This window comes from Chiloscyllium plagiosum, chromosome 21, assembly GCF_004010195.1.
Source record: "Chiloscyllium plagiosum isolate BGI_BamShark_2017 chromosome 21, ASM401019v2, whole genome shotgun sequence".
Taxonomy (NCBI): Eukaryota; Metazoa; Chordata; class Chondrichthyes; order Orectolobiformes; family Hemiscylliidae; genus Chiloscyllium; species Chiloscyllium plagiosum.
In genome coordinates this window covers 22,200,668-22,227,166 of record NC_057730.1, presented here as the reverse complement: position 1 = coordinate 22,227,166, position 26,499 = coordinate 22,200,668, and the positions used below count along the sequence as shown (strand labels likewise).

At 41.4% G+C, this 26,499-nt stretch overlaps 2 protein-coding genes across 6 annotated transcripts in view; one reads left to right on the top strand and one right to left on the bottom strand.

Annotated features, from left to right (window-relative positions):
* Positions 1-4,719, top strand: part of telo2 (TEL2, telomere maintenance 2, homolog (S. cerevisiae)) — a 37,073-nt gene extending 32,354 nt beyond the window's left edge. For 3 of the 4 annotated variants that reach the window (XM_043711496.1, XM_043711494.1, XM_043711495.1), the window contains exons 20-21: positions 2,849-2,964; positions 3,952-4,719. In XM_043711496.1, coding sequence (XP_043567431.1) covers positions 2,849-2,964; positions 3,952-4,055 — 220 coding nt within the window. In that variant the 3' untranslated portion in view covers positions 4,056-4,719. The remainder of the gene's footprint in view (positions 1-2,848; positions 2,965-3,951) is intronic. The other variant, XM_043711497.1, reaches the window with a different exon arrangement.
* Positions 4,720-9,702: 4,983 nt separating this feature from the next.
* LOC122560639 (SEC14-like protein 5) overlaps positions 9,703-26,499 on the bottom strand; it is a 35,269-nt gene continuing 18,472 nt past the window's right edge. Inside the window, exons 9-18 of one of the 2 annotated variants that reach the window (XM_043711492.1) lie at positions 24,997-25,026; positions 23,826-24,015; positions 22,133-22,221; positions 17,365-17,435; positions 16,555-16,726; positions 15,124-15,258; positions 13,186-13,323; positions 12,596-12,844; positions 11,209-11,384; positions 9,703-10,369 (exon numbers count right to left, since the gene is read on the bottom strand). In XM_043711492.1, the coding sequence (XP_043567427.1) occupies positions 10,264-10,369; positions 11,209-11,384; positions 12,596-12,844; positions 13,186-13,323; positions 15,124-15,258; positions 16,555-16,726; positions 17,365-17,435; positions 22,133-22,221; positions 23,826-24,015; positions 24,997-25,026 (1,356 nt within the window). In that variant the 3' untranslated portion in view covers positions 9,703-10,263. The remainder of the gene's footprint in view (positions 10,370-11,208; positions 11,385-12,595; positions 12,845-13,185; positions 13,324-15,123; positions 15,259-16,554; positions 16,727-17,364; positions 17,436-22,132; positions 22,222-23,825; positions 24,016-24,996; positions 25,027-26,499) is intronic. The other variant, XM_043711493.1, reaches the window with a different exon arrangement.

The window sequence follows — 26,499 nt, the reverse complement described above, 5'->3', positions numbered from 1 at the left end:
CCTGAGTTCATCTGCCTTGCCTGTTAGGCCCCTTGCATTGAAATAAATGCAGTTTAATTTATTAGTTCTACCTTGTCCCTGACTATCCTGACTGTTTGACTCATTTCTGTTCTCTGCTGTACCCGTCTCAGATCGATCACTTTCCTCACTATCTCCCTGGGTCCCACCCCCCCACCTTACTAGTTCAAATCTTCCCAAGCAGTTCTAGCAAATTTCCCTGCCAGTATATTAGTCCCCTTACAATTTAGGTGCAATCCGTCCTTCTGGTACAGGTCACTTCTACCCCAAAAGACTTATACACTTAATGGTAATGTCCTAGGGAGTGTTGCTGAACAAAGAGACCTTGGAGTGCAGGTTCATAGCTCCTTGAAAGTGGAGAAGGCATTTGGTATGCTTTCTTTTATTGGTCAGAGTATTGAGTACAGGAGTTGCGAGGTCATGTTGCGGCTGTACAGGACATTGGTTAGGCCACTGTTGGAATATTACGTGCAATTCTGGTCTCTTTCCTGTTGGAAAGATGTTGTGAAACTTGAAAGGATTCAGAAACGATTTACAAGGATGTTGCCAGAGTTGGTGGATTTGAGTTACAGGGAGAGGCTTAACAGGCTGGGGCTGTTTTCCGTGGAGCGTCTGAGGCTGAGGGGTGACCTTATAGAGGTTTACAAAATCATGAGGGGCATGGATAGGATAAATAGGCAAAGTCATTTCCCTGGGGTCGGGGAGTCCAGAACTAGAGGGCATAGGTTTAGGGTGAGAGGGGAAAGATATAAAAGAGACCTAAGAGGCAACTTTTTCACGCAGAGGATGGTATGGGTATGGAATAAGTTGCCAGAGGATGTGGTGGAGGCTGGTACAATTGCAACATTTAAGAGGCATTTGGATGGGTATATGAACAGGAAGGGGTTGGAGAGATATGGGCTGGGTGCTGGCAGGTGGTACTAGATTGGGTTGGGATATCTGGTCGGAATGGACGGGTTGGACCGAAGGGTCCCTTTCCATGCTGTACATCTCTATGACTTTCTATATTCTCCCTTCAGAATCTCATCCTTTTCTCTTCCTGTGTGGTTAGTTCCAATGTGTACAACAACCTCCTGCTAGTCCCTCTCCCCTTTGAGAATATTCTAATCCTCTCCGAGATAGACTTGATCCTGGAACCAAGTAGGCAACACACCATTTTGATTTTTTGCTGCCGGCCACAGAAATGTCTATCTGTGCCTCTGACTAGAGAGTCCCTAAATAGAATCGATTATGTGCCACATCCTCTGGCAACTTATTCCATACCAATACCATCCTCTGCAACCTGATATACCTCTCATTAAATTAGAGCCAGTTACAATACCAGAAACTTGGCTGTTCGTGCCACATTCCCCTGAGAGTCCATCACCCCCTACATTTTCCAAAACAGCGTACTTTTTTGAGATGGGAATAGCCACAGGAGACTCCTGTACTGCCTCCCTCTCCTACCTTTCCTGCGGATAACCTGTTTACCTGACTGTATCTGTGGTTTTTCTCTCTCTCTATAACTGCCATTCATCACACCCCTTAGCTCCTGTTAATTCCTCATTGCCTCTAACTGCCTCTCCAACTGATCCATGCGATTGATAGGATTCGCAACCAATGGCACTTTCTGCAAGCAAAATCATCAGTAACATGGAAACTCTCCCTAAATTCCCACATCTGACAGGAAGAGCACATCACTCTAATAAAGGCCACCTTTGCTTCTTCACATTCTACAGACCCAGAAAGTAGCACCATCTTATTGCTCTAAAACAAAACTGCCTCCATACTAACTTAGAACCTGTGTCTTATATTTTGAAAGTTTAATCAAGAGACCGTTCTCCACAAAACATGTAATCAGAAAAGAACCCACTCTACTCACTATTGTAGATTTATAGCAAGATTACACTTAAAAAAACTATGCACTTATCTATTCCTGTGCTGTGAGCTCTCCCACACAAGTTCTTCCAAGGTCAGCTGTTTGTTCATTTTTCCTAGATGCACTCTGATATCCAGAGATACCTGAACTCAAAATAGCAAGGCAGAAACAATGCAGTTTCAGTGCTGTGTCAGATAGCAGAGTAGGTTTCTTTCACTGACCATGTAGTTTCTGCCTTTGTCTGTCTTCCTCCTTTTTGAAGTGCTGTGGTTTGAGAAAATTCCAAAACAATGCAAAACTTAGAAAATAGTTGCTGCTCTTGGAATTCAAGGAAATTACCTCCAAGACCTAAAATGCATCAAAAAAGGAACAGCTATTACAGCCACAATTTTTCCCATCCTCCACCTTGGATTACCCTTCTCCAGTGATCATTTGCAGGTTGTCTAGTCAGGACAGTCATTTGGCTAATGATACTCACTGATGGAACCTAGCAATTTTGGGATCAAGGGTGCATGATCCAAGTGGCGATCCAGGCAATAATGGTGTCAAGAGGTGGGATGGGAAGGGACAGACGTTCCTGCTTCCATAAATGGTATCTGATGTCTTGCTCATATCTTCTTGAGCCTCTATATCTCCAGCCCATGTATATTCAGAGCTGAGAGTATTTTGAACAGCGTTTGGTTGGAAGACTACTGTTTTAGTGTGTGGACTGCATCAGTTGGGCTATTGTAGCATTGGCAGTTCCTCGTAGGTGAGGTTGACTCTCTTCCACTGTCAGGCCGTAGGTGGCTGTGCAGACCTCTATGGCTACCACAGGCTCTATTACACTTGGGACAGGCAGTGGTTATGGAAGGAGTGGGTGGGGTATTGTAACATTGCCCTGCTGGTTTTGTGCTGTAAGGCCTCTGATTAGAGCCCAGTTTTGGGGAGGATAGTTAGCCAACTCTGAGGTCTCTATTGTTAATCTCTTAGGTATGTGCGGCAGGGCACACTGTTTGCTGTCTCCTCTGTGTTATTGAGTGTTCCCAACAACATCCTCCTGACTGAAGTTCCAGATGAACTCCTAGAAATTAGATGCTGGCTTGCAGGTGAGTCACAGAGATGTTCAGCATAGAAACAGACCCTTCGATCCAACTCGTTCATGCCAACCAGATATCCTAAATTAATCTAGTCTTCTATAAAGTTCCAAATTCCACCCGGGTAATGCAGCAAGTCCAATATTAACAATCCTGCTCAAGGACATGGGTCGTTCCCAGGCTAAATTCTCTGGATGTAGATGAACTGAGTTTTCTCATCAATGTCCTAAATACACAGAATGCAGGAGAAATTCCACAAGTTGAACAGCATTTGTGGGAGGGAGGAACAGATTTTGAGTCCACTATAACTCTTCTTCAGAACTGGACCTCAGCTGCTGCCAAGTAATGAGACAGAGATCAGTTTATGAATTAACGTTGAAACATTCAAACTACACTTTTACATGAAGCATTAGAGAGCCATTGGTCCTTCAAACTATGCACACATTCTGCAGCTGGTCAAATGTGGCTTAGAAGGTAGCATTCACAGTCAGAAGGTTACAGTCCGACAACAGACAATTGATCACAAAATACACTTCACTAATGAGGGAGCATCAAATTGTTAGAGCGTTAGCAGTGAGGGAGCACTGCACTTTTTTTAATGCAACTTTAGTCCAATGATCTATTTGTAATAGACATGCAGTATATTTCCATAATCATGTTCTAAAGAATAGAATTCTCCTAAGTTGGGGCGATTCTAAACACACCTCTCTGCAGGTACAAAGGCCAACTGTTTGGGATTGGGTCTTGGTTCCCCTTTGGTGGAGGATCCAACAATAGTGCGTAAAGAAGTGTAGAAAGTATAATAAGTGATATCAGTGCTACATCAGAAATGTGCAATTAAATGAGCTTTGGCTGGAATAATTGGAATTCCCCTGTCTGCCATACCCCATTGAAAGCCCAAAGTACTTCTGGATTGTGAGGTATGATCTGAGTCCTGAATGTTGTAGTGCCTGACTTCCAGTGTTGCAAATTTACCTAATGATGTTACTTTCTTTCCAGATGTTGCTGAGAATGATGCAGATGAAGGTTGCCGCAGGTCAGCCCTGCAGAGCTTGCTTTTAATGGAAAACTTCAAGAAGAAACTTGGTGTTTTCACAGAATAATCTTAAAACTCAGGCTCAGGTCCATCAAATTAACATTTCTTGAAACTGTATCAGGGATACCTCCCTGTAATCGGGTCACTATAAGCTGGAGTATGAGACACTGCTGAAGTGGAAAGCACTCCATGAGTCTGGCCTTGAACAGAACACATACCTACAAATTGCAGGGTTTGTGTCAGAGTCAGAAGGAGAAAATACCAATAACTCAGTGTCCTTAGAGAGTGACCTCAGTGAGAAATCTGAACCAAGAACATTTTGTCTTCCTTGTTCACTGGTAGTTACAGAATTATTGACTTGAAGGGCTCAGTGGAATGTTAATCTGACAACGGAAAAGACAGTCAAGGTCTGCAGTCTTGTATGTTGGGAAATTGTTACTTTTCTGACCTGGAGATGCATTCATCTGTAATCATTGAGTCTGAGAACACATATTTATTTGTTTTGCGAGAAGGTGCCGTTTTCACTGGTGCACATCTCTCTCTCGCTCTCTCTCGGCAGTTCCTGATTCTGATGACCGCATCTGTACTTCAGGGAGGAACTGAGCAACAAGGAAAGAGAAAACTGTCTAAACCTACCCTAAACCAAGAGACAACAACTTAAATCCTAGCACAACTAATGCAACACTGCGTTGACCTGTGAATTGCAGAGTTAAAATTCACACAACACCAGGTTACAGTCCAACAGGTTTAATTGAAAGCACTAGCTTTTGGAGCGCTGCTCCTTCATCAGGTGGTTCCTGATGAAGGAACACCGTTCCGAAAGCTAGTGCTTCCAGTTAAACCTGTTGGACTATAACCTGGTGTTGTGTGATTTTTAACTTTGTATACTCCAGTCCAACACCGGCATCTCCAAATCATGTGAATTCCAGGTTTGTGTAGATGAGAATCACATCATATGGTATTATTAATCCATTACAGTAGTGAACATCTACTTAACTTTGATCATTGTCCCACTTGGCTTTTTCTCTCTCACCTTTACAGCATTTATCTGCTAGGGAGGGGGCATAGCCGGCTTCAGTGCTAACGCTGGGAAAATTTTTTAAAAATTTCTCACAAATTAGCTGCAAGCAGATGTCGAGAACCAGTCTGCTTTCAAAGTTGGGAAATTGTCTTTTGATCTGACTGACACACTCTAGATTTTCATTATTTTCAAAATAAATGATTTTATTCTCCTTTTACCATGCTAGAGTTTAATAGCACAGTTTACATCTTTTGACATGTTGAGAAATGCAATGCCTGCTTTACACTAAATCTGTGGAACTGCCTATTGCAATGTTGGGCTTTGTCCTTTTATGGCCTTTACTTTGTTTCTCCTCCAGCTACTGTCTCCTCTGTTTGTCTGTTAAGCAAACCTGTACCCTGTACCCACCCTTTCATGTGTAAATGTAGGCAGGAAGTAGCCACATCTTGACCTGTTCCATCCTTGGCATTACACTTAATTTGGTCATGCTGAGTCCAGTCTCTTCCTCCACCCCGACTGACATCAACACAACCTAGGCACGATCCTGGGATGGTAATCAATGTTTACCACATTTAGCAGCTATATTCTCTGTCCTGTGTTTTTTGAATAGTGTAACTTATTGCTTCTGAAACAGACCCTTCAGTCCAACCCGTCCATGCTGACCAGATATCCCAACCCAATCTAGTCCCACCTGCCAGCACCTGGCCCATATCACTAGAAACCCTTCCTATTCATATACCCATCCAGGTTCCTTTTAAATGTTGCAATTGTACCAGCCTCCACTACTTCCTCTGGCAGCTCATTCCATACACGTACCACCCTCTGTATGAAAATGTTGCCCCTTAGGTCTCTTTTATTCTATATCTGGCCTCCCCCAACCCAGGGAAAAGACTTTGACTATTTATCCTATCCATGCCTCTCATGATTTTATAAACCTCTATAAGGTCATCCCTCAGCCTCCGACACTCCAGAGAAAACAGCCCTATCCTATCAACCTCTCCCTGTAGCTCAAATCCTCCAACCTTGTCAACATCCTTGTAACTTTTTTCTGAACCCTTTCTAGTTTCTCTTTCTCCCTTTCATTTAAAACAAAGAGCAGAGTGTTCCCAAACAAAAAGACTCCATTCCATTTAGCAGAAGTAACAGTACTTGGCATACGTAAGGACTTATAAAGTAAATAATCTCCTTTCTCCTTCCAATTAGTTCTCAAGGTAAGGTGGCGGTATTCAAATTAGCAGGAAATATGAGCCTATGCCGCTTGGATCCAATGTCACCAGTTACAAGAGTTGTTTGTTACAAGACCTATTGCCTTACAGACAGAGCTGTCCAGGCTGTCAGAACGTTTAACTCTTACTTGCCCAGAAACTGAAACTGTTTGCATTTCACCCTATGGCTCTATAGCTGTAGAGGCTGCAAATACCAATTCATAAAAAATATGGAGAGGAATCAGAGATTTATTTATTTCTAAATTTTGTAATTTCAGGATGACAAGAACCCTTTCCATATACATAACCTTATGCTAAGATGAAAGAGTTGAAGAGCAAATATAGATCAGCTTAGATACAGAGTAAATCTCCCACCACACTGTTGCCTTTAACACTCTCAGGGCAGGTTCAGTACAGGTCGATACAGTGCCAAGCCTCCTCCACCCTCTTCGAATAATATATACTGTTACATACTGTGCTATCAGCTACCAGGAGTTTTGGCTAAGCATTTTTCACAAAACCCTATAACAGGCAGCAGTCTCAGTAGCTTACAGCACAAGCGTCTAACCAAAGTAATGGTTAATGTCTAATCATAATGGCATTCGGTCTCTTAGGCAGGAGATTTAAAAGATGAGTCACTTTGATATTGACACAAGGTGTAATAGGGACTGAAATTGCAAGCCGCATCAGTGACCAGCACAACACCCTCAAACATACTCCACTGATTGGGAAGAGTCGATGATACAAAATAACTTTTTTATAAATGAAGGTCCCAGATGAGCAACGGCTTTTAATAGGTCACAATGCTGCAGCTGACAGAAACAGATGCCATTCCTTTATTTTATAACAAAGGGAGTATGTTCCTTCAGATTTATGCCTCGTCAATGTTGAGTTCTATGGGGATTCCAGAGTTGGAAAACACTCAACAAAATAGTCTTTTACTTCTAGTATCCCTTTGCCTGTCAGACAAAATGAAGAGGAAATAATGAACTTTGCAAAGATATCAACACATTCATACAATCTAACTCCTCAAAAATGTAACACTTGTATTAAAGTTGTATTTTATTTCAATTAAACTGATTTTCATGACTAAAACCTTTAGTTATTTTACAATTGAAGTTTCAAGCATTAGCCCCCAAAATTTAAATTTGTTAATTCTAACATCAGGTAGCTACATAGAAAAACATGCCCATAAAAATATACTTTGCAAGAGACTTCTGTTCCAGTATATACACCAGACTTACATTTGATGAAGGCAAGGACCAAATATCATTCCATCTCAGAAGAGTCCAAAGAATCTTATGCAGGAATCTGGGAGTCACCTGAAGTTCGAACCACCATTCTTAATCATTTGCTGAGTTTTCAGTTTGCTGATAAGTTGGTCAGATCTCGCTGTTTTGATTTTGGATGAATCCATTGATTCAATCGAGCTAATGTCAGCCCATTCACATCTGGGTCATTGAAATACAAACCCACTCAAGGGCACCATTTACCCAGAAAATTCCACCCCAATAACTCAGGTACAACCCTGGGTTCAAGGATCCCTGGTTGGACACCCCCTCCTCTGTAAGGCAGGCTGAAATATGCACTTATTAACACTGGTAAAGGTTGAGCAGGAATTACTGCTCGTTTCTACCATTGAAAGCCCTTTAATGGAGATAGATCAGTAAACCGGGAGAAGACATTAAAGCAGTCAAAAGTTATCACAGTAGTATCACTTCTCATTTTTATGAGAATTCACATGATAAATTTATGACGATCAGACCTGACTGGAGAATGATAGGGGCCGTGATCATTAACTTGCTGAATAATCGTTGCTGCAGAGCTTGGTCTTGGACGTGTCATCATAAAGGTGAGGCAACTAAGTGTTTAAAACAGAGAAACTTTGGTGGGATTGTACCAAGTGCTACAGCAGCTGACGTGTAACCAAGTATCCCTGAAGTAAGAGGCCAACCAGCGATGGCTGGAGGAGGATGGTCAAGATTCAGAAGTCTTTAATGGAGATCTAAACTCAAGGGTTGAAAAAACTAAAGGAATTCACCTCTTCCATACCAACCACCTTCCTTCAGTGGTGCTCCTGCCAACATGTGACTTCAATCAAACATAATTTCTCTCAAAGTAGAATACTCTGCAAGTGTGATTGTTATTGGCGGGACTGTCTTCACCTAAACAGTTCAATGTGATCTATGTTTAGACTTCAGAATCCATTTGTGGATTTTAAAAGCTATCTATTTGTAAATCAGACATGAGGGCATGATGTGTCCAAGCATCATCAGCTCCCTCTCTACAAAGTAAAATAAGATCATAAGGAAATGGAAGCAGGAGTAGACCATTCTATGCATCAAGCCTGCTCCACCATTTAATAAGATTATGATTTATTTTATCTGTGGCCTTTTCTCCATTTTCCTTCCTGGCCCCCCACTCTGCATAAGACATCACAATAATAGACTACCTAATTCAACTTTCTGTTGAAAAGAATTCAAAATATTAATGACCTGAGAATGGACAAAAAAAAACCCACCTCATCTCCATTTTAAACTCTGGTTGTAGATTCCCTGATGAGGGCAAAACAAGCTCTTAGCTTTATCCTCACTTTTCTTCAGAATCTTCTATGTTTCAATAAGATCTCTCATTCCTTTAAATTACAATGAATATAGGGTCAACCTCTCTCTGCAAGAAAACCCTGTCATTCCCAAGAATCAGTTTAGTGAAGGTTTTCAGAACTGCTTTCAATGCAAATATATTCCCCACTTATAGAAGAAAACCAAAATTGTACACAGTACTCCCAGTTGATATTACTAATCATGTAAAGGCATCTCCAGGCACTTGGAAATGTATTATCTTAACTTTACACCATTTCAGAAAATACCTATCAAGTATATGATAGACATGACCTGTTTTGATAGGCTGGGGAAGATTCAGGGAAGAGAAATCTGGACAACCTCTGGATTTTGGAATTCAGCAGGTTTCACCAGGGAATTAAGTTAGGTGGGATGAGACCTCATGAGTCATGTCTAAGATATTGGAAGTAGTGGGTAATAGGGATGTATGCAGGTTGTTCAGTATGAACATAATGTTAGGTGCATTAGTCAGAGGGAAATGAGTCCGGGTGGGTTACTCTTTGGAGGGTCGGTGTGGATTTGTTGGGCCAAAGGGTCTGTTTCTACACTGGAATTTAATCTAATGTAAACAGTGAACTCAGAAGTTTCATGATAAAATGAATTTCCAGTTAGTCTTTGAATTAGAAGAAAAATCCTACAATGAAAGCAGTTAAAGAACTAAGTGAATATTTAACATAGAACTCCTACAGTGTGGAAACAGACCATTTGGCCCAAGTCTACACCAACCCTCCAAAGAGTAACTCACCAACCTACTATAAATGTACCCCTGAACACTGTGGGCAATTTAGTGTGGCCAATTCATCTAACCTGCACATCTTTGGATTATGGTAGGAAACCCACACAGACACGGGAAGAATGTGCAAACTCCACACAGACAGTCACCTGAGGCTATAATCGAACTCAGGTCCCATGAGGCAGCAGTGCTAACCACTGAGCCACCTATAATTAGGATAGGAATGATTGCTCAGTGTTGATGTAGACAATCAAGTACATTGTGATTCCCAACCTGCAGGAGTGAATGTAAATAGCTTCTGTTTTGGACAACATACAAAATTAAAGGGTATGATTAGATATTTTGTGGTTTTGCTCAAGGAGCTAAATTGGACTCAGACAAAAAAGGCCAAGGAAGACAAAGCATAAAGGCACCTTTCCCTATTGTCCCTTCTATCTGGAAGACAATGTTCAAAGCTATGCATTCAATACACAGCCTAAGGAGACCAAACTAGTGAAACATGTCTTCTCTGCACATTGAACTTTGAAATGTTGCATTGTCCTCAGTGCTAATATTGCACTAAAGTGAGATGAGTGATACCCTGGGGTAACCAGCACCCAAGATTATGTGACCAGCGATCATTGCACTTGGTCCTGAGGCAGCTGAAGTTTTCTGGTTCGGTGATTTTTGACAAATCATTGCAGACCAAGAACTTCCTATCTGGAAATATGTGAGCTGCTCTGAGACTGGCTGGAGGTGGTGGTGCCAGCACTGAGCTGCGAGAATCCACTGTGACAGGACTCCAGGCTAGTCATGGATCCCCTGTAAAGAGAAAGGCCATCTGTTACATCACGCTTATTATTGCCTCTCTTCCACAGCTCCTCCAATAACAGATCCAGATCATAAGTGCAGGACGCTGCCATTCAGTTTCTCAGGCTTTTTCTGCATCTCAACAAGTTCCCAACTAATCTGCATTTAACTCAAATTATTTCCCTTGGTTCTGTATCCTTTTAGACCCTCACAGAATTTTCAATATTTAATGATTTCAAAATAAATTGAATGGACACTTGCAGTAAATAAAGTTACAGTGCTAAAGGGACCAAGTGTGGGAGTTGAATTGACTTGACTGCTGCACTAACCTAGGCCTCAGGAGGTTATTTGAGCTCAGAAGTATTACAGTCCTGACAAAGACCAATAGGAATCTCAGCTGATTGCTGCAACTGCTGTGGTCTCCTGCGCAGACTGTGGCTCAGAGATCACCTCAATGTAGTTTTCTGCCTTGAAACACTCTCCCCTAAAGGACACTTCTGAGCAGATGTCAGTGGGAACACACATCCTTACACCTGGAAGGTGAAGCCTCATCTAGGCATATTACTGAGGAACTGATCACTCAACAGGTTTTACAAACTCAGGATCCTTTTCCACCATGTTGCTTCTTTCTGTTCCCTGTCAGCACATAGAGTCATAGAATCATACAGCACAGAAACAGACCATTCAGTCCAACTAGTCTATGCCAAACATATCCCAAACTAAACTAGTCCCACCTGCTTGCTCCTGGCCCATATCCCTCCAAACCTTTCCTATTCCAGATTGAAGCAGGAGAGTTGTGAAGGCCAGGGAGCCAGTTGAGGCAAGGAATGTGCATGAGCATATTCACCCACCTGAAATCTTCTGATGCCAGCACCTCAGTGTAAAACATGATTTTGCATTTGTGAGAGGAGACTTGTAAAGAGGCCAATACATCATCCACACGAGGGAGGTTTGAGGAGCCCGACCAGGGGCTGTGCATCTTCCACTGCAAGATGTAGAATCCGGGCCAGCGTGTCACGTGGGAACCCTGAAGGTAGAAATCATTTAATCCCAAAGTCAGCACAATTGCCAAAGCCATCAGACCACCGAAAGATTATAATCACAATAAAAATAAACTTGTTTTAAAATATGTTTTCCATTCTGCCTGTGGGTCAGCCATGGCTCAACAGCATTACTGTCACCTGACAAGAGTTTGTAGGTTCAAAGTCTGCTCCAGAAATTTGAGCCCCCATGTCTGACAGCCCCAGTGCAGACTATCTGTTTGCAATTAGCCATAATCTGTTAAGGATGTAGGCACCTCTCTATTTGTTTAAGAGACACAAGAGGTTATGGCTTGAGAGGCACTAACCTGCATGTCATGGTTGATGAGGAATCTCTTCCATTCTTATCATTGGTTATGAACACATTAAAAGAATTAGCAGGTATTTCAGGGGCAGGATGTTGCTCACTCAGTCACAAGACCTCTCCGTGCAATATTGAGATAGAATCCAGACAGAGTTTGATGAGGCAAGAAAAGCAAAGGAAGAGACAAGGGTAAGAGAAAGGTAGTGAGGCAAGTGGAAAAGAGAAGGGTAGTGAGAGGCAATTGTAAGAGAAGGGATGGGGGAACAGGTAAAGAGCAGCCACATAATCTAGAATTCTGTCCATCTCATGTAAAACAGTAGCTTCATAGTGTCTCCTCCTTACGTATCCTTTTTGGTTTGGTATCCTTTTCTCAGTTATGCCTTGGGTTTTTTTTTCATCTTAAAAGTGTTATGTTATTAGAAGTTGTTGCTGTTGATATAGCAGTGTTTGAACTGAAGGGAAACTAAGCTCCTCTGAGTCACTGAAACCAAAAGAGTTTAAATATTAATGTCAGGAAGGTCAGTGGGAATTCATCCGATACTTAAAGAAATTAGAAAAGTAATTGGAGTCGTGAATGGAATTTTCCAGTTCACCAATTCCTGGGGTATCGTATGAGGAGAATGGAAAATAGTTTAAGTTCCAAGCAGTCACAATCATCAACTATTTCTGATCTGTAGTTTGAAAAACAGAAATGAAAGTGCATCAAATGTTGTGCATCAAGCTGACAGACATTAATGATAGAGAAAAAGCATAGTCTCCAACAGTTACCCAGCATCAATATCCTTGGAGAGAAGGTACTGCAGACAATATTAGAATGCAGAAGTATTTTGGTCTACACTATTAAATATTATGTTAACTGGTATTATGGGACTGTAAAAGAGCTGATGTACAGACCTGAACACTCTCTCCTTCTCGGCAGATGAGTGGTGTTTCCACCGGGCTATAGTCCACACCCAGAACCCAGTTCTTCTCTATTAGTTGCACATTATTCCCAATGGGGAGGGGAACCAGTGGGCTTGCTGAATCCTTGCGACTGATTTGAGGTGCCCGCTTGGAATGAAAGATGTTAAAAACCACATCACCCTTGAGAATGTCAAAGTCCCAGGTGATGACAGATGAGGCCTCAAGTATTTCAATCAACTTCTGCAAAAATAAAGCAAACTAGATTGAAAGCCAGGCTGAAAGAGGAGCACATAATCGCAGTAAAGAAGCTAACTCACATAACATAGGTGAAAACTTCATGGCATATAGAATTCAAATATTGATGTTCCTAATTGTTCTACAATATAAATATTAATCACTGTGTAGTCATGAAATTACTGCTTATTTAGAAGAATAAGGATAATTTGCTGTATAATTCACACACTAACTCTTCATTTGACTGTCTAAGGACTTTTCAGTGTAACAGTTGAGGTACTGTTTATTCAACAAGCTAATTGCAAGACACAATGACAAGCTGTGTACTGTTTATGGCAATTTATTACCTCATGTGGGCCTCCTTTGACAACAGTGGCTGACTGATAAATAGTTTCAGTCCAGAGTTTGATTTGATCTGCATTTTCTAACATTTCCTCTGTTTGGTACAAAGACTTGGGAACCATTCCTCCTTCTGGGATATTACACTGTAAGAAGCATTGGGATAATAATGAGTGACAAAATATCACAATCAAACACACCCTTCCTATAATCTTTATACATTCTATCTGCCAATTGTAAAGTCCATATCTTTTTAATTTTCAGTATTTTTGTTCATGGATTGAAATGGAAAAAGAACAGCTTTCAAAACCAATGATTACTGGGAGATTGGTGCATGTTTTAAAAGCAAATAATCTGACAATCGTTGTAACTACTATTTACAGAGCTACTTGTTCAAGCCGCAGCAAAAGCCTAGTTTGAAGCTAAGCCGAAACTAAGAGGTGTGAGCAAATGGAGCTCAGGCTGGCAACATATAACTGATTGGTCTGTGAACTAGTGACTAGTTAGCAATTACAAAGACCTTCTGTCTGATAGCAATAATGTGATTGACTCCCAGGTAACTGAACAGCTTAGGCATGTGATGCTGCCAGACCTGCTAAGATTTTATAACAGCTTATTTTTTTGATTGTGCCTGAGGATGTAAATGCTTGGCAGAAACCATTAGGGTGGCACAGTCGCTCAGTGGATAGCACTGCTGCCTCACAGCACCAGGGTCCCAGGTTCGATTCCAGCCTCAGGTGACTGTCTGTGTGGAGTTTGCACATTCTCCCCATGTCTGTGTGGGTTTCCTCTGGGTGCTCTGGTTTCCTCTCACAGTCCAAAGATGTGCAGGTCAGGTGAATTGGCCATACTAAATTGCCCGTAGTGTTAGGTGCATGGGAAATAGGTCTGGATGGGTTACTCTTCGGAGGGTCGGTGTGGACTAGTTGGGCCGAAGGGTCTGTTTCCACACTGTAAGGAATGTAATGAATGTAATGTAAAAAAAACCTCTGGAGGAGAAGGAGTTGTAAAAAGCATCTCAAGTCTGAAGATAGCTGATTTCCAGTTGCTGTGACTTTTAATTGATAAGTCAAAGATTTTTTAAGTGGAAACCAGTCACCCTGTGCCTCTTCCAAACAAGTGAATGAATATGGAGAAGGGGCTCTGATCAGCACAAGGATCATATCAGCAAACATTGTTGATGGGGATTACTGAATTGCTTTCCTAAAAACCCATGTTTTGTTTCCTGCTTGATTTTGTCTCTATATGTGTATAGCGCGAGAGTTTATAAGAGGGTTAGAATTTTAAGTGATAGAATTACATATTGATAGTTCATAATTAGGGTTACAAGAATAGGGCAGAGCTGTGAGTCTGGATGGGATGCTCTTCAGAGGGTCGGTGTGGGCTTGATGGGCTGAATGGCCTACTTCCACACTGCAAGGATTTTATTCTATTCTATAATTGTTTGTCTGTACCTAGATTCTATTTATTTGTAATAGACATTTTTTGTTAAGTCCAGAAACCTGGTCAATGCTCTCTATCAACCTGGATCTAAAAGCCAGGTAAATTGGAAACTTTTGCAAAGTTTTATAAAATCTATGACCTTTGAAATGATCCTGGAAATAGCGTGGCTTCCTTTCCAGCATGCTACTTCAGTGAGTCTTGGTATAATTTACTCAGTTTCCACAGTTAACATAAACTGACCTCTATCATAGACCCTACCCAGACATTTTGCAGCTGTTTTGATTTGAAAGGTGATCGTTGCCGAGAGCTTTCCACAGTTATCACATTATTACCACAGTGATAATATTATCCCTTAACAGATTGAACCGCACTTCTCTGCCTTCCTCTCCACCCTCACTAATGTCAATATCCCCAACCCAGTGCCACCTCACGAACCTCAATGTCCCCAACCCAATATCATCTTCACACTGCTTTAACTGACCCTCCACAACAACACTTCATACCAGGCAGTCTCCACCCAGGAAGTCAGGAACAATTTCTTTGTCGATGTAATCGATAAGCCCTCCTGTACCCTGATAGTTGTTGCCACTGTAGATGAGGAATTTCTGACGTGTGTTTTCATTGATGAATGGATTGACCTAAAGAACAGAAAGAATCAATGAGGCGCATCAGGTTCTCTGTCTAATAACAGGATATCCAATCAAACTTGCAGAATTCAAGGTAATCCAGACAGTTTTTCCCCTCATTTGTTCATGGCAAGTGGGTGTCACTGGTTGTCAACTCATCCCTTGTTGCCCTTGAGAAGGCGATGGTGAGCTACCTTCTTGAATTGCTGCAGTCTGTTTGGTGTAGATACACCCACATGGACATTAGGCAGAGAGCTCCAGAATTTTGACTGAAAGAACAGCAGTATATGTCCAGGTCAGGATGGTGTGTGGCTTGGAGGGGATCTTGAAGATGGTGGTTTTCCCATGTATTTGCTGCCCTTGACCTTCTAAATGGTTGTGAGCTTGGAAGGTGCTATCTCTGTCCCTCTACTCATTCTTGAAATGTGGGGATCACTGGGCTAGTTGGCATTTACTGCCTTTTCCCTTATTCATATGGAGCTTGATATAATGAACTGATTTGCTTGGACATTTCAGAGGCAATTAAGAATCAACCATGTCAATATGAGATGAGAGAAAGTGAGGACTGCAGATGCTGGAGAGTCAGAGTTGGAAAGTGTGGCACTGGAAAAGCACAGCAGGTCAGGCAGCATCTGACGAGCAGTAAAGTCGACGTTTTGGGCATAAGTGATGATGGGCTTATGCCCAAAACAGTCAACTCTCCTGCTCCTTGGATGCTGCATGACCTGCTGTGCTTTTCCAGCACCATACTTTAACTCAAATATGAGATGAGAGTCACATATAAGCTTAAATCAGGTAAACCCAGCAGATTTCCTTCCCGAATGGACATTTTGAATTAGCTTTGCTTTTACAACAATCTAATAGACAGCAGCCTTTCTTTTTGATAGATTTATAGAATTGAATGCATTAAAATCAAAGTGACATGCTGGAATGTGATTTCACATTCTCTAGTTTACTGGGTCTGGTGAAACTGAATCATTTTGTTACGGTGTCCATATCACATGTCAGATGCTGTGACAGTGACACAGTATTTAAAACAGCATAAAAGTAGCCCAGTTTTCTAGACAGAAGTTTTCAGGTTTGTCCTGGTCCTTGTAAAGTTAGCTGGCCTAGAGGGAGGGAAAAATCAGCTAAAGGCACTACTGCTGCTGCTGAATGACGTTTGGAGGTGATTGAGTATGTTTGGATAATGAATAAGAAAGGGCTTGTCTGTAATACCTCCACAGTCCTGTTGACACCATCTGAGCTTTAATGAATGGACACTTGTTGGATGTAAAAGGGCAGGAGCAGCATCAGTTTGTGACTCACCAGTGTCCAGAGGACAGGAAAGACCCGAGGTGCTCGGAGAATCAGCAGCCGGCCTAGTGTCTCCGGGTAGTTTGCTTCCACCACCTCAATGATCCTCAGCAATGCTTTCACTCCCGGCCGCCACAGGTGCCTCATGTTCAGTCCTTCCAGGTCAACCAGGCAGGTCCACGATCTGCTCATTCAATCAAACACCCGAGTTACTCACTGCCCCAACATTGATTGAATATCAACAATTAGGAAGCTGACCAGTAAAGAATATGCCAATTCCAGATGTCGTGGTTGGATCTTCATGGCTCGGCTTCATCACTGAGGTTTGACTCTCCTCCTCTCTTATCCATTCTCTCAGCATCTCCTAGCTCTTATAGCTAGGCTCTACATTATCCCCTGCCATCCCATATTGTCTCAGCTCCCTTCTCTTCCTCAATATCCCAGTCTATCACTCCTGTACCTTTCTTCTGTCAGCTATGCCACCTTTGACTCCATTGTCCTCTCCCAGCTTGGAAAATCCCTGGTTCTCTAGTCTTGTGAATTAACTCCACAATCAGTTGCTAACAAACTGCAACCACTCTCCTAGATTTTCACCCACCTAGCACCCACATCCTGATGTCCTGTGCAATTAACTCAAAACTTTATATCATAATCTGATAGTTATACACTGAGAGTTGAAAATAAGGAAAAGGGAGAGTGAATGAGGAGGCAAGAGTGAAAATGCTTGAGGACCTGCATCAGAGAAAATGGCAGCAATTTCAGGAACAATGAAAGAGGTGGGGACGGGAAATTGAGGGGATACAAAACGGAAGGAATACTAACGTGATTGGGCGACCAAAGACTTTGGTATTCTCTTCACACCTCTTCTGCCCATCTTCATTAATTGATAGAACCTGGAAAGAGAGGAATATATTTTATTGAAGATTGCCAACAGTACTGGGCAAGTGCTGAGGCTTTAGGGCACAGCCTGATCCCAGGCATTGCTTGCTTGTAACTGAACCTGTTGTCTATGGCTCCTTTGTGAATCCAACCCATTGGCATTAAGTTGTCTAATGACACCAAAAAACCAGTGTGGAAGTATTCGCTTATCAGCTACTTATTATCATGGATATCAGAGAAGCCAAAGCCGTAACTCATCATCATTATTGTAATGCAAATTCTCTCCTCCTCACTAATTGACAACAACAAATTATGTTTCTATAGCAACTTCAGTGCAGTGAAACAGTCCAAAGAACTTCACTGGTGTAATTATCAATCTTGAAGACCAATTAAGACAGGTAGTGACAGAGGTAATTTTTAAAGATCATCTTAAAAGGAGGAAATTGGTAGAATTGAAGAGGTTGGGGAGGGAATTCCCTATGTGTAGCCACCAATAGCAGAGCAATTATGATCGCTATGTGGTAAAGAGGTCATAATTTGGGTTGAGGACATACTGGTCAAGAAGGAAACCAGATCAAGACCTTCCTTCAGGCTCAGGCTTCTATGTAACACTACTTAGTCAGGGTGTCAGAGAGATGTGCAGCACGGAAACAAACCCTTCAGTCCAACTCATCCATGCCGACCAGATATCCCAAGCCAATCTAGTCTCACCTGCCAGCACTCGGCCCATATCCCTCCAAACCCTTCCTATTCATATACCCATCCAGATGCCTTTTAAATGTTGCCCCTTAGGTCTCTTTTATATCTTCCTCTCACCCTTTGCCCTCTAGTTCTGGACTCCCCCACCCCAGGGAAAAGACCTTGTCTATTTATCCTATCCATGCCTCTCATGATTTTATAAACCTCTATAAGGTTTATGCTTTCTTAACAACCCTATCCACTTGGGTAGCAGCTTTGAGGGATCTATGTACTTGCACACACAGATCCTCTGTTCCTCCACACTGCCAATATGGACTTCAGTAAGGCTTTCATTAACAGGGGGATCGAGTTTAAGAGCCGCAAAGTTTTGCTACAGCTCTACAAGTCCCTCAGCCTCCGACGCTACAGGGAAAATAGCCCTGTTCAACCTCTCCCTATAGCTCAAATACTCCAATGCTGGCAACATTCTTGTAAATTTTTTCTGAACTGTTTCAAGTTTCACAACATTCTTCCAATAGGAAGGAGATCAGAATTGCACGCAATATTCCAACAGAGGCCTAAGCAGTATCTTGTATAGCTGCAACATGACCACCCAAATCTTGTACTCAATACTCTGACCAATAAAAGAAAGTACACCAAACACCTTCTTCACTATCCTATCTACCTACAACTCTACTTTCAAGGAGCTATGAATCTGCACTCCAAGGTCTCTTTGTTCAGCAACACTCCCTAGGATCTTACCATTAAGAGTATAAGTCCTGCTAAGATTTGCTTTCCCAAATTGCAGTACCTTGCATTTATCTAAATTCCACCTGCCATTCCTCAGCCCATTGGCCCATCTGATCAAGATCCTATAAATCCAATTTTGGTGCCATCTGCAAACTTACTAGCTGTACCTCTTATGCTCACATCCAAATCATTTACATAACTGACAAAAAGTAGTGATCCCAGCATTGATCCTTGTGGCACTCCACTGGTCACAGGCCTCCAGTCTGAAAAATGACCCTCCACCACCACCCTGTCTTCTACCTTTGAGCCAGTTCTGACTAGTTCTCCCTGTATTCCATGAGATCTAACCTTGCTAAACAATCTACCATGAGGAACCTTGTTGAACGCCTTACTGAAGTCCATATTGGCAGTGTGGAGGAACAGAGGATCTGTGTGTGCAAGTACATAGAGCCCTCAAAGCTGCTACCCAAGTGGATAGGGTTGTTAAGAAAGCATATGATGTTTTGGCTTTCATTAACATGGGGATTGAGTTTAAAAGCCGCAAAGTTTTGCTATAGCTCTACAAGTCCTGGTGAGACCACACTTGGAATATTGTGTCCAGTTCTGGTTGCCCTACTATAGGAAAGATATAGAAGCTTTGGAGAGGTGTGCAAAGAAGGTTTACCAGGATGCTGCCTGGATTGGAGGGCTTGCCTTATGAAAAAAGGTTGAATAAGCTCGGACCTTTCTCTCTGGTGAGAAGGAGGAAGAGAGGAGACCTGATCGAGGTGTACAGGATAATGAGAGGAATGGATAGAGTCAATAGCCAGAGATTTTTCCTCAGGGCAGGATTGACTGGTATGAGGAGTCATGGTTTGAAGATATTAGGAGGAAGGTATAAAGGAGACGTCAGAGGTAGGTTCTTTACGCAGAGAGCTGTGAATGCATGGAATGCGTTGCCTGCAGTGGTGATGGAAACAGAGTCATTAGGGACATTTATGCAACTGCTGGACATGCACATGGATAGCAGTGAGTTGAGGGGCGCGTAGGTTATTATTATATTTTACATTAGGATTAAACCTTGGCATAACATTGTGGGCCTAAGGGCCTGCTCTGTGCTGTACAGTAGCGCCTCAACTTACGAACTTAATCCGTTCCGGGACCCGATTCGCGAACCGAAAAGTTGGCGAACTGAATCAATTTTTCCCATTGTTCAGATAGCGTAAGAATGCTTGGACGGCTGTTCACAGCGCGCGCACCAAAGACGAACTGAATGAGATCACGCGGGGCCCAAGAGCTTTTGCGTTCAACAAGCGCGTAGCAAAGCAGAACAACGAAACCACGTGGTCGCACACGGGCGTTTTGCATTCATACCTTCATTCGTACCTTGAATTTCGTACGTACATTGAAGCAAACTTTAACGTACAATCCTGTTCATAAACCGATTTGTACGTGAACGGGGTCGTTCGTTATGTCGAGGTGCGACTGTACTTTTCTATGTTCTCTATGTTCTATTTAGATCTCATCTACTGCTCTGCCCTCATCAATCCTCTTTGTTACTTCTTCAAAAATCTCAATCAATTTTTTGAGACATGATTTCCCATGAACAAAGCCAAGTTAACTATCCCTAATCAGTCCTTGCCTTTCCAAATACATGTATATCCTGTCTCTTGGGATTCCCTCCAACAACTTGCCCACCATCGACGTCAGGCTCACTGGCCTATAGTTCCCTGGCTTGTCTTTACCGCCCTTCTTAAATAGTGGCACCACGTTAGCCAACCTCCAGTCTTCTGGCACCTCATCTGTGACTATCGATGATACAAATATATCAGCAAGGGGCCCAGAAATCACTTGCCTAGCTTCCCACAGAGTTCTAGGGTACACCTGATCAGGTCCTGGGGATTTATCCACTTTTATGAGTTTCAAGACATCCAGCACTTCCTCCTCTGTAATATGGACATTTTTTCAAGATGTGACCATCAATTTCCCTACATTCTATATCTTCCATATCCTTTTCCACAGTAAATACTGATGCAAAATACTAGTTTAGTATCTCCCCCATTTTCTGCAGTTTCACACAAAGGTCACCTTGCTGATCTTTGAGGGGCCCTATTCTCTCCCTAGTTACCCTTTTGTCCTTAGTGTATTTGTAAAAACTCTTTGGATGCTCCTTAATTCTATTTGCCAAAGCTATCTCATGTCCCCTTTTTGCCCTCCTGATTTCCCTCTTAAGTATACTCCTACTGTCTTAATAATCCTCTGAGGATTCACTTGATCTATCCTGTCTATACTTATTACACATTAAGACTAAAAATTACAATACATGGTAACCAGAGACGTACCATCTTAATGCTTTATTATGGAAAGAGTCGTGGCTAATACTAGTCAAGAGTGCGGTGCTGGAAAAGCACAGCAGGTCAGGCAGCATCCGAGGAGCAGGCAAATCGACATTTTGGGCAAAAGGTCTTCATCAGGAAAATGCTTTTCTGTGTATGTTTCTCTCTTCCTACCCAAATAACTCCACCCACGTTATGCACTATGAGAATACCTCTGTGACATAATTGTAAAGTTGCTCCAGGATCCTAAAACCATACACAATGAATTTTGAATTCTGAACAGAAATGCAGAGAGATGCTGAACATTTGGATAAAGGAGAAAAAAATCTTTGCAGTAAATTGGCTCTGTTGCTGTAGTAAGGTATCATCAGATTAATAATCCAGACAATGAGAGTTCACATCCTATCATAAACCTTCTTCCTGTTTAAAAAATAAATCTGTTCTAGTCAGTGTTTTAAACCAGCCTTAGAGAACCATACATGGCAGATTAACCAAAATTATATTGAAATTAATATGGTTATATTCTGTGGACAGATTTCATAGACTGGTCTTGTATTTTCTAAAGTATAGAAGATTAAGGGATGATCTAATTTAATTAGTTCAAATCATCCCAAGATTGTGCAAATAGAGAGAGGCTATTTCCTTCAATGAAGAAGTACAGAACAAGGGGGTATAATTTTAAAATTAGAGCCAGGCCTTTCAGTATTGATGCCAGGAATACTTCCTCCCACAAAGGGTAGTGTAAATATGGACATGTTTCTGTCAAAAAGCTGTTAGGTGTCAGTGCAAATTTCAGAACTCAGATTAATGGGTTTTATAAGATATTAAAACTAAATAAAGTTGATACCTAATTGAATGACAAAATAAACCCGAGGGGCTGAATGGCCTCCTCATTTTTTATGTTTCAGTGAATAACACTGGCCAAGGATTACTAAGCACTCTTGACTAAATATCACTGACTCACTTACATGTCGTAGAATGGCCTCCTCCCCCACGGCTTTCAGCAGCCCCTTTGTGTCCATCTGTCCCAGCCGCAGGATATACAATGGCCGGCCATCTTGGTCATGGAAAAAGAAGGAAATCAAGGTTTGTGTGCAAAGCTGCAGCCCCAGCACAAGATCCCCAAAAATGATCAGCTTGTCACTGATTGGCTACTAGTAACCCTCCAGAAGTAGACAGGTAGCTGCTTGGCACCACCTTAAGGAATATGAGTGTTGTGTTGAAATGTTTATAATACGTATATACTATAACTTTTGAAAGCTGACTATTAAATTAGAGGCAAGAGGAATTTTGTTCAGTTCCACGAAGGTATTTTAAAAGGCCTGAAAGTAATTCTAGAACAGTAACCTAAATATATCACTGCTAAAAAATCATATGACTGCTTGGACGAACCCTATAGTATTACTTGATAAGATGTTGATGCTGGCCATTTTGATTTCTGATCAGAAGAATCAAGATTTTCAGTTCAGTTTAGAAGAGCCTGAAGTTCATTTCAGAGGGTGGAAGAATTTCTTCGAGCAGGGCAACCAGGTTTTTTCCAGTTCAGAGGAACCAGTCACCTCAACAAAAGTCTGTGTAGTTTCCAAGGCAGAAGAACTAGTATAAAAGTCTTAAAGTTGTTAGAACTGAGAAAGTTTAGGCTCTCAGAATTGTGAAGGGTTCACACCCGAGACTCAGAAATAAATTGTAAAATTATCTCCACAGTCAATGGAAAAGAACCTGAAAGGAGTCAGTTAAGTTGAAACTTAAGGAGTTGAGATAAGGTTGTAATTTCTGTGGATTTCATTCCCCGGAAAAGTGTTAGGAAACAGGTTGAGATTTTATTTTGCTTTTTGTGTTAGCGTCTTTCTAATCTGTCTGCTTTATCTATAAAAATTGGTTTGTTTGTGTTTTTATCTCTCTTTTGTGTAATAAACTTATGTTCTGCTGTTAAGGAACATCTGTAGTCTCACATGAAAATGTCTCAACAAGTAACCACCATGTTAACTAAAAGGAAATTAATTACTTGATCCATCAAGTCAAAGTTCATTCTGGGATTTGACTTGTTCCATGGTACCATCAGCTGGGATCATAATAATGGGTTAACAAGTACCAGTATTATCAATGATTTTGTGGGGTTTTTACTCGATTTTCTGTGACCATTGAAGAGGAATTGCCCATTGGTCAAAGGAATTTTGCCTTTGTCTTCAAGGCAAAACGCGGGAGTCTGGTAATGAAATGGGTATAAATAGGCTGAACCTGGGACAGGTTTGACAAACCATACTTCTCAATCCTATTATTCTCATACTTTCATGTAATGAAGGCTGTACCTTTCATTTAAATCCACAGCACACAGAATTGTCAAACAAAATACTGAACAATGACAATGACAATGACACCACTTGCATACAGACCCTCACAAAATCTTGCTGTTTGACATGGAGGCAACATAAACCCCAGTCTACAAGCAATGTCTAAAAAGGCAAATGTTCAATTAACAGGAAAAGAACAAGGGAGGAGCCACTAATATTTTGAATCTATGTTCCAGTATTAACCTGAATCCTCCCACATTCCATGAGAGTGGAGTCACACTGGGACTTCAATGTAAGAGGCGGCCGTTGGACCACTCCCATTGAGCTAAAGCTTGGCTCCTAGTAAAGAGTAAATAGCCTGAAGGATTACCTCTGTCATGATAATGCCAGCCTCCTGTATAATAGTCAACCAGTACTTGTGGTGGTCTCCACACCTGGAGAATGTAATCCACCTGGTATTGTTTGCGCCAGGTAAGTGATTGACACAAGATCTCTCGTGCCTTTTCAATATTGAAATCCCGAGCCCGCAGGAAACGCAAAATATGTTCATCTTTGGGAATCTGGAAAACACAACAGCAACAGATTCTGTTATCACTGCCTTCATGGCATTTACATCATTTGTTGGGTTCACAACTCAACACTATTCACTACAATACTCAGAGACCCACCAGCACAACATTTTAAAAGGCTTATTCATTCACTGAACAGATGATCTGCTTATACAACAACATTCAGTCTACATACTAGTATTGCCCCTGCATCAATGCAGATAAAGGACTCCTGATGGTACAGTCAAGTCATCCTTCTGTTGAAATTGAGGGCTCTGCACATAAGAAATCTGATTCATTATTAACACATCATTGGAGACTTCATTTTGAAAGTACAGCAAGCTTGAAATCCAAACCGTTCTGCAAAATGTTATTCGTTTCAACTCACTCACTCTGAGGCAAGGCCACAGAAAAGACAAGTCTCAATTCCCTCCTGACTTTGATTAGTTCAGAAGCTACTTACCCTGTCCAGTGAAGTTTTTGTAACATTCAAGGGAACAAATTAGTTAAATGACACATCAAACACATGCAAATCATTGAAACACATATGTATGTGCTCCTCTGATTCCTTGTGCATTTATGGGCATGTTTATCAGGTTTTGAGTGTGTTTAATGATTGAGTGCAGGTTTTCCTGAATGCATGTACATTCAATAGATGATCTTCAGGAAGAGGTTCAAATAAATGGGTCTATGTCCTCCTGATGACCAGCAAATGAGAGACTAAGATGAATAAAAGACTGTTATTGGCACAGAGGATGCCATGTAAGGATGTCCATCCAAGCCATTAAATTTTATCCAATGAGACAACACATTAAGAGAAAGCTAAGGCTTTTCTGCTTAGAAATTTAAGGAGACATATCAGATGTTGACTAGAGGACACAGCAACAGTTGAATTTGAATCCATCTTCCAAATATTACACACTAACTCTACCAGGCAATGCTAAACTCTGACTCGCGCTGACATGCAGCAAATACACACACAGAAAATATTACCTTTTCTGGCTTCCATTCACCTGCCTCAGACTATAAAGAGCACAGAGAAAGACATGACTTAAGGTGCGGTCTTTTGACTGAGATGAAGACAGAATTCCAAAATTAATTCACACACGTCATTGCTCAGTGTTAATAAAGCAATCCATCGGTGTACTTGCATCGAGCACCTTTTGCTTTAGGCTATCTCTTCCTAAAATGAACTAGGTAAATCTCTAGAAAATTCAAATGTTGAAGGGAATGTGTCAAAATTCCAAATATTCAGGTACCTAACAAAGATCTTAACCATTCATCAGGCTTATTTATTCTTCCATAAAATAAGGAACTGCTGGTGCTAGATCTGAAGAAAGGTCACTGGACTCGAAATGTTAACTCTGATTTTCCCCACAGATGCTGCCTAATCTGCCAAGTTTCTGCAGAAATTTTTGTTTTTGTTTCATTTTCTCTTCTGCCTATTTTAACATTCCGACACTATTTCTGGACATGGATGTAAGTGGTTAAACCTCAATATAGTCAGGATGTCCTGATCTAGGCTCAAAAAAGACCCTTCCACCATGATTACAGCATGGATACATGGATACATTTATCCTGCCACTCCTACGTCTTGGTTCTAGCTCTAAGGAAGGTTCGGGACACATTGTATTTCCCAGTCACCAAGATTCAGGATCCATTTTGTCTATGCATGAGCTATCCTAGAGTTCCTGGATACACTGTACCCATGTTAAATGTCCAAAGCCATGCTACTTACATATACATGTCCAGAGCCAATTTCAATAATATCCTAGAGATCCAAACCCTATGTACGTGTATGAGATACTCTAGAATCATTCCTTTCAGTGTACTTGATGTGGTAGAAAATAAACAAAAATTAAATAACTTTTCATAACTGCATGACATCCAAATGCCATTTATAGTCAACTAAGTATTTATGAAAAGTACTCACTATCCCAGTGTAGGAATTGTGGCAGTCAATGTACATATAAACAAACAAAATAAAAGCAGCAGTGGGCCATTCAGTTCCTCTAGCCTGCTCCACCATTCAGTAACTCATGTCTGATCTGATTGTGACTTCAACACCACATTCCTCCCTAACCCTGATTGCATTTTTCTCCCTTGTTAATCAAGATCTGCCTCTTTTAAAAGTATTCCATGATCCTGCCTCCACTGCTCTGTGGGGAAGAGAATTCCAAAGACTGATGACTTCCTGAGAAAGAAAATTTCCCTATCTCCATTCTAAATGGGAGAACCCTCTAATTATAAACTGAATTCCCTAGTTCCTTTTAACACTCTTTCAATAAATATCTAGTTAAGTCACCTCGGGGACTTCTATGTTTCCATAAGATCACCTTACATTCTTAAAAATCTCCAGATGCTACAAATACAATGAACTTATTTCCTAGGTTAAAAGTGTACCCACTGGAACTATGCACTACAAATTCTGGAGGTCCTGCATGTATTTTGTCTAAGAAAACATAAGTTTCTGGCAAACAGGCATGATTTTGTCAG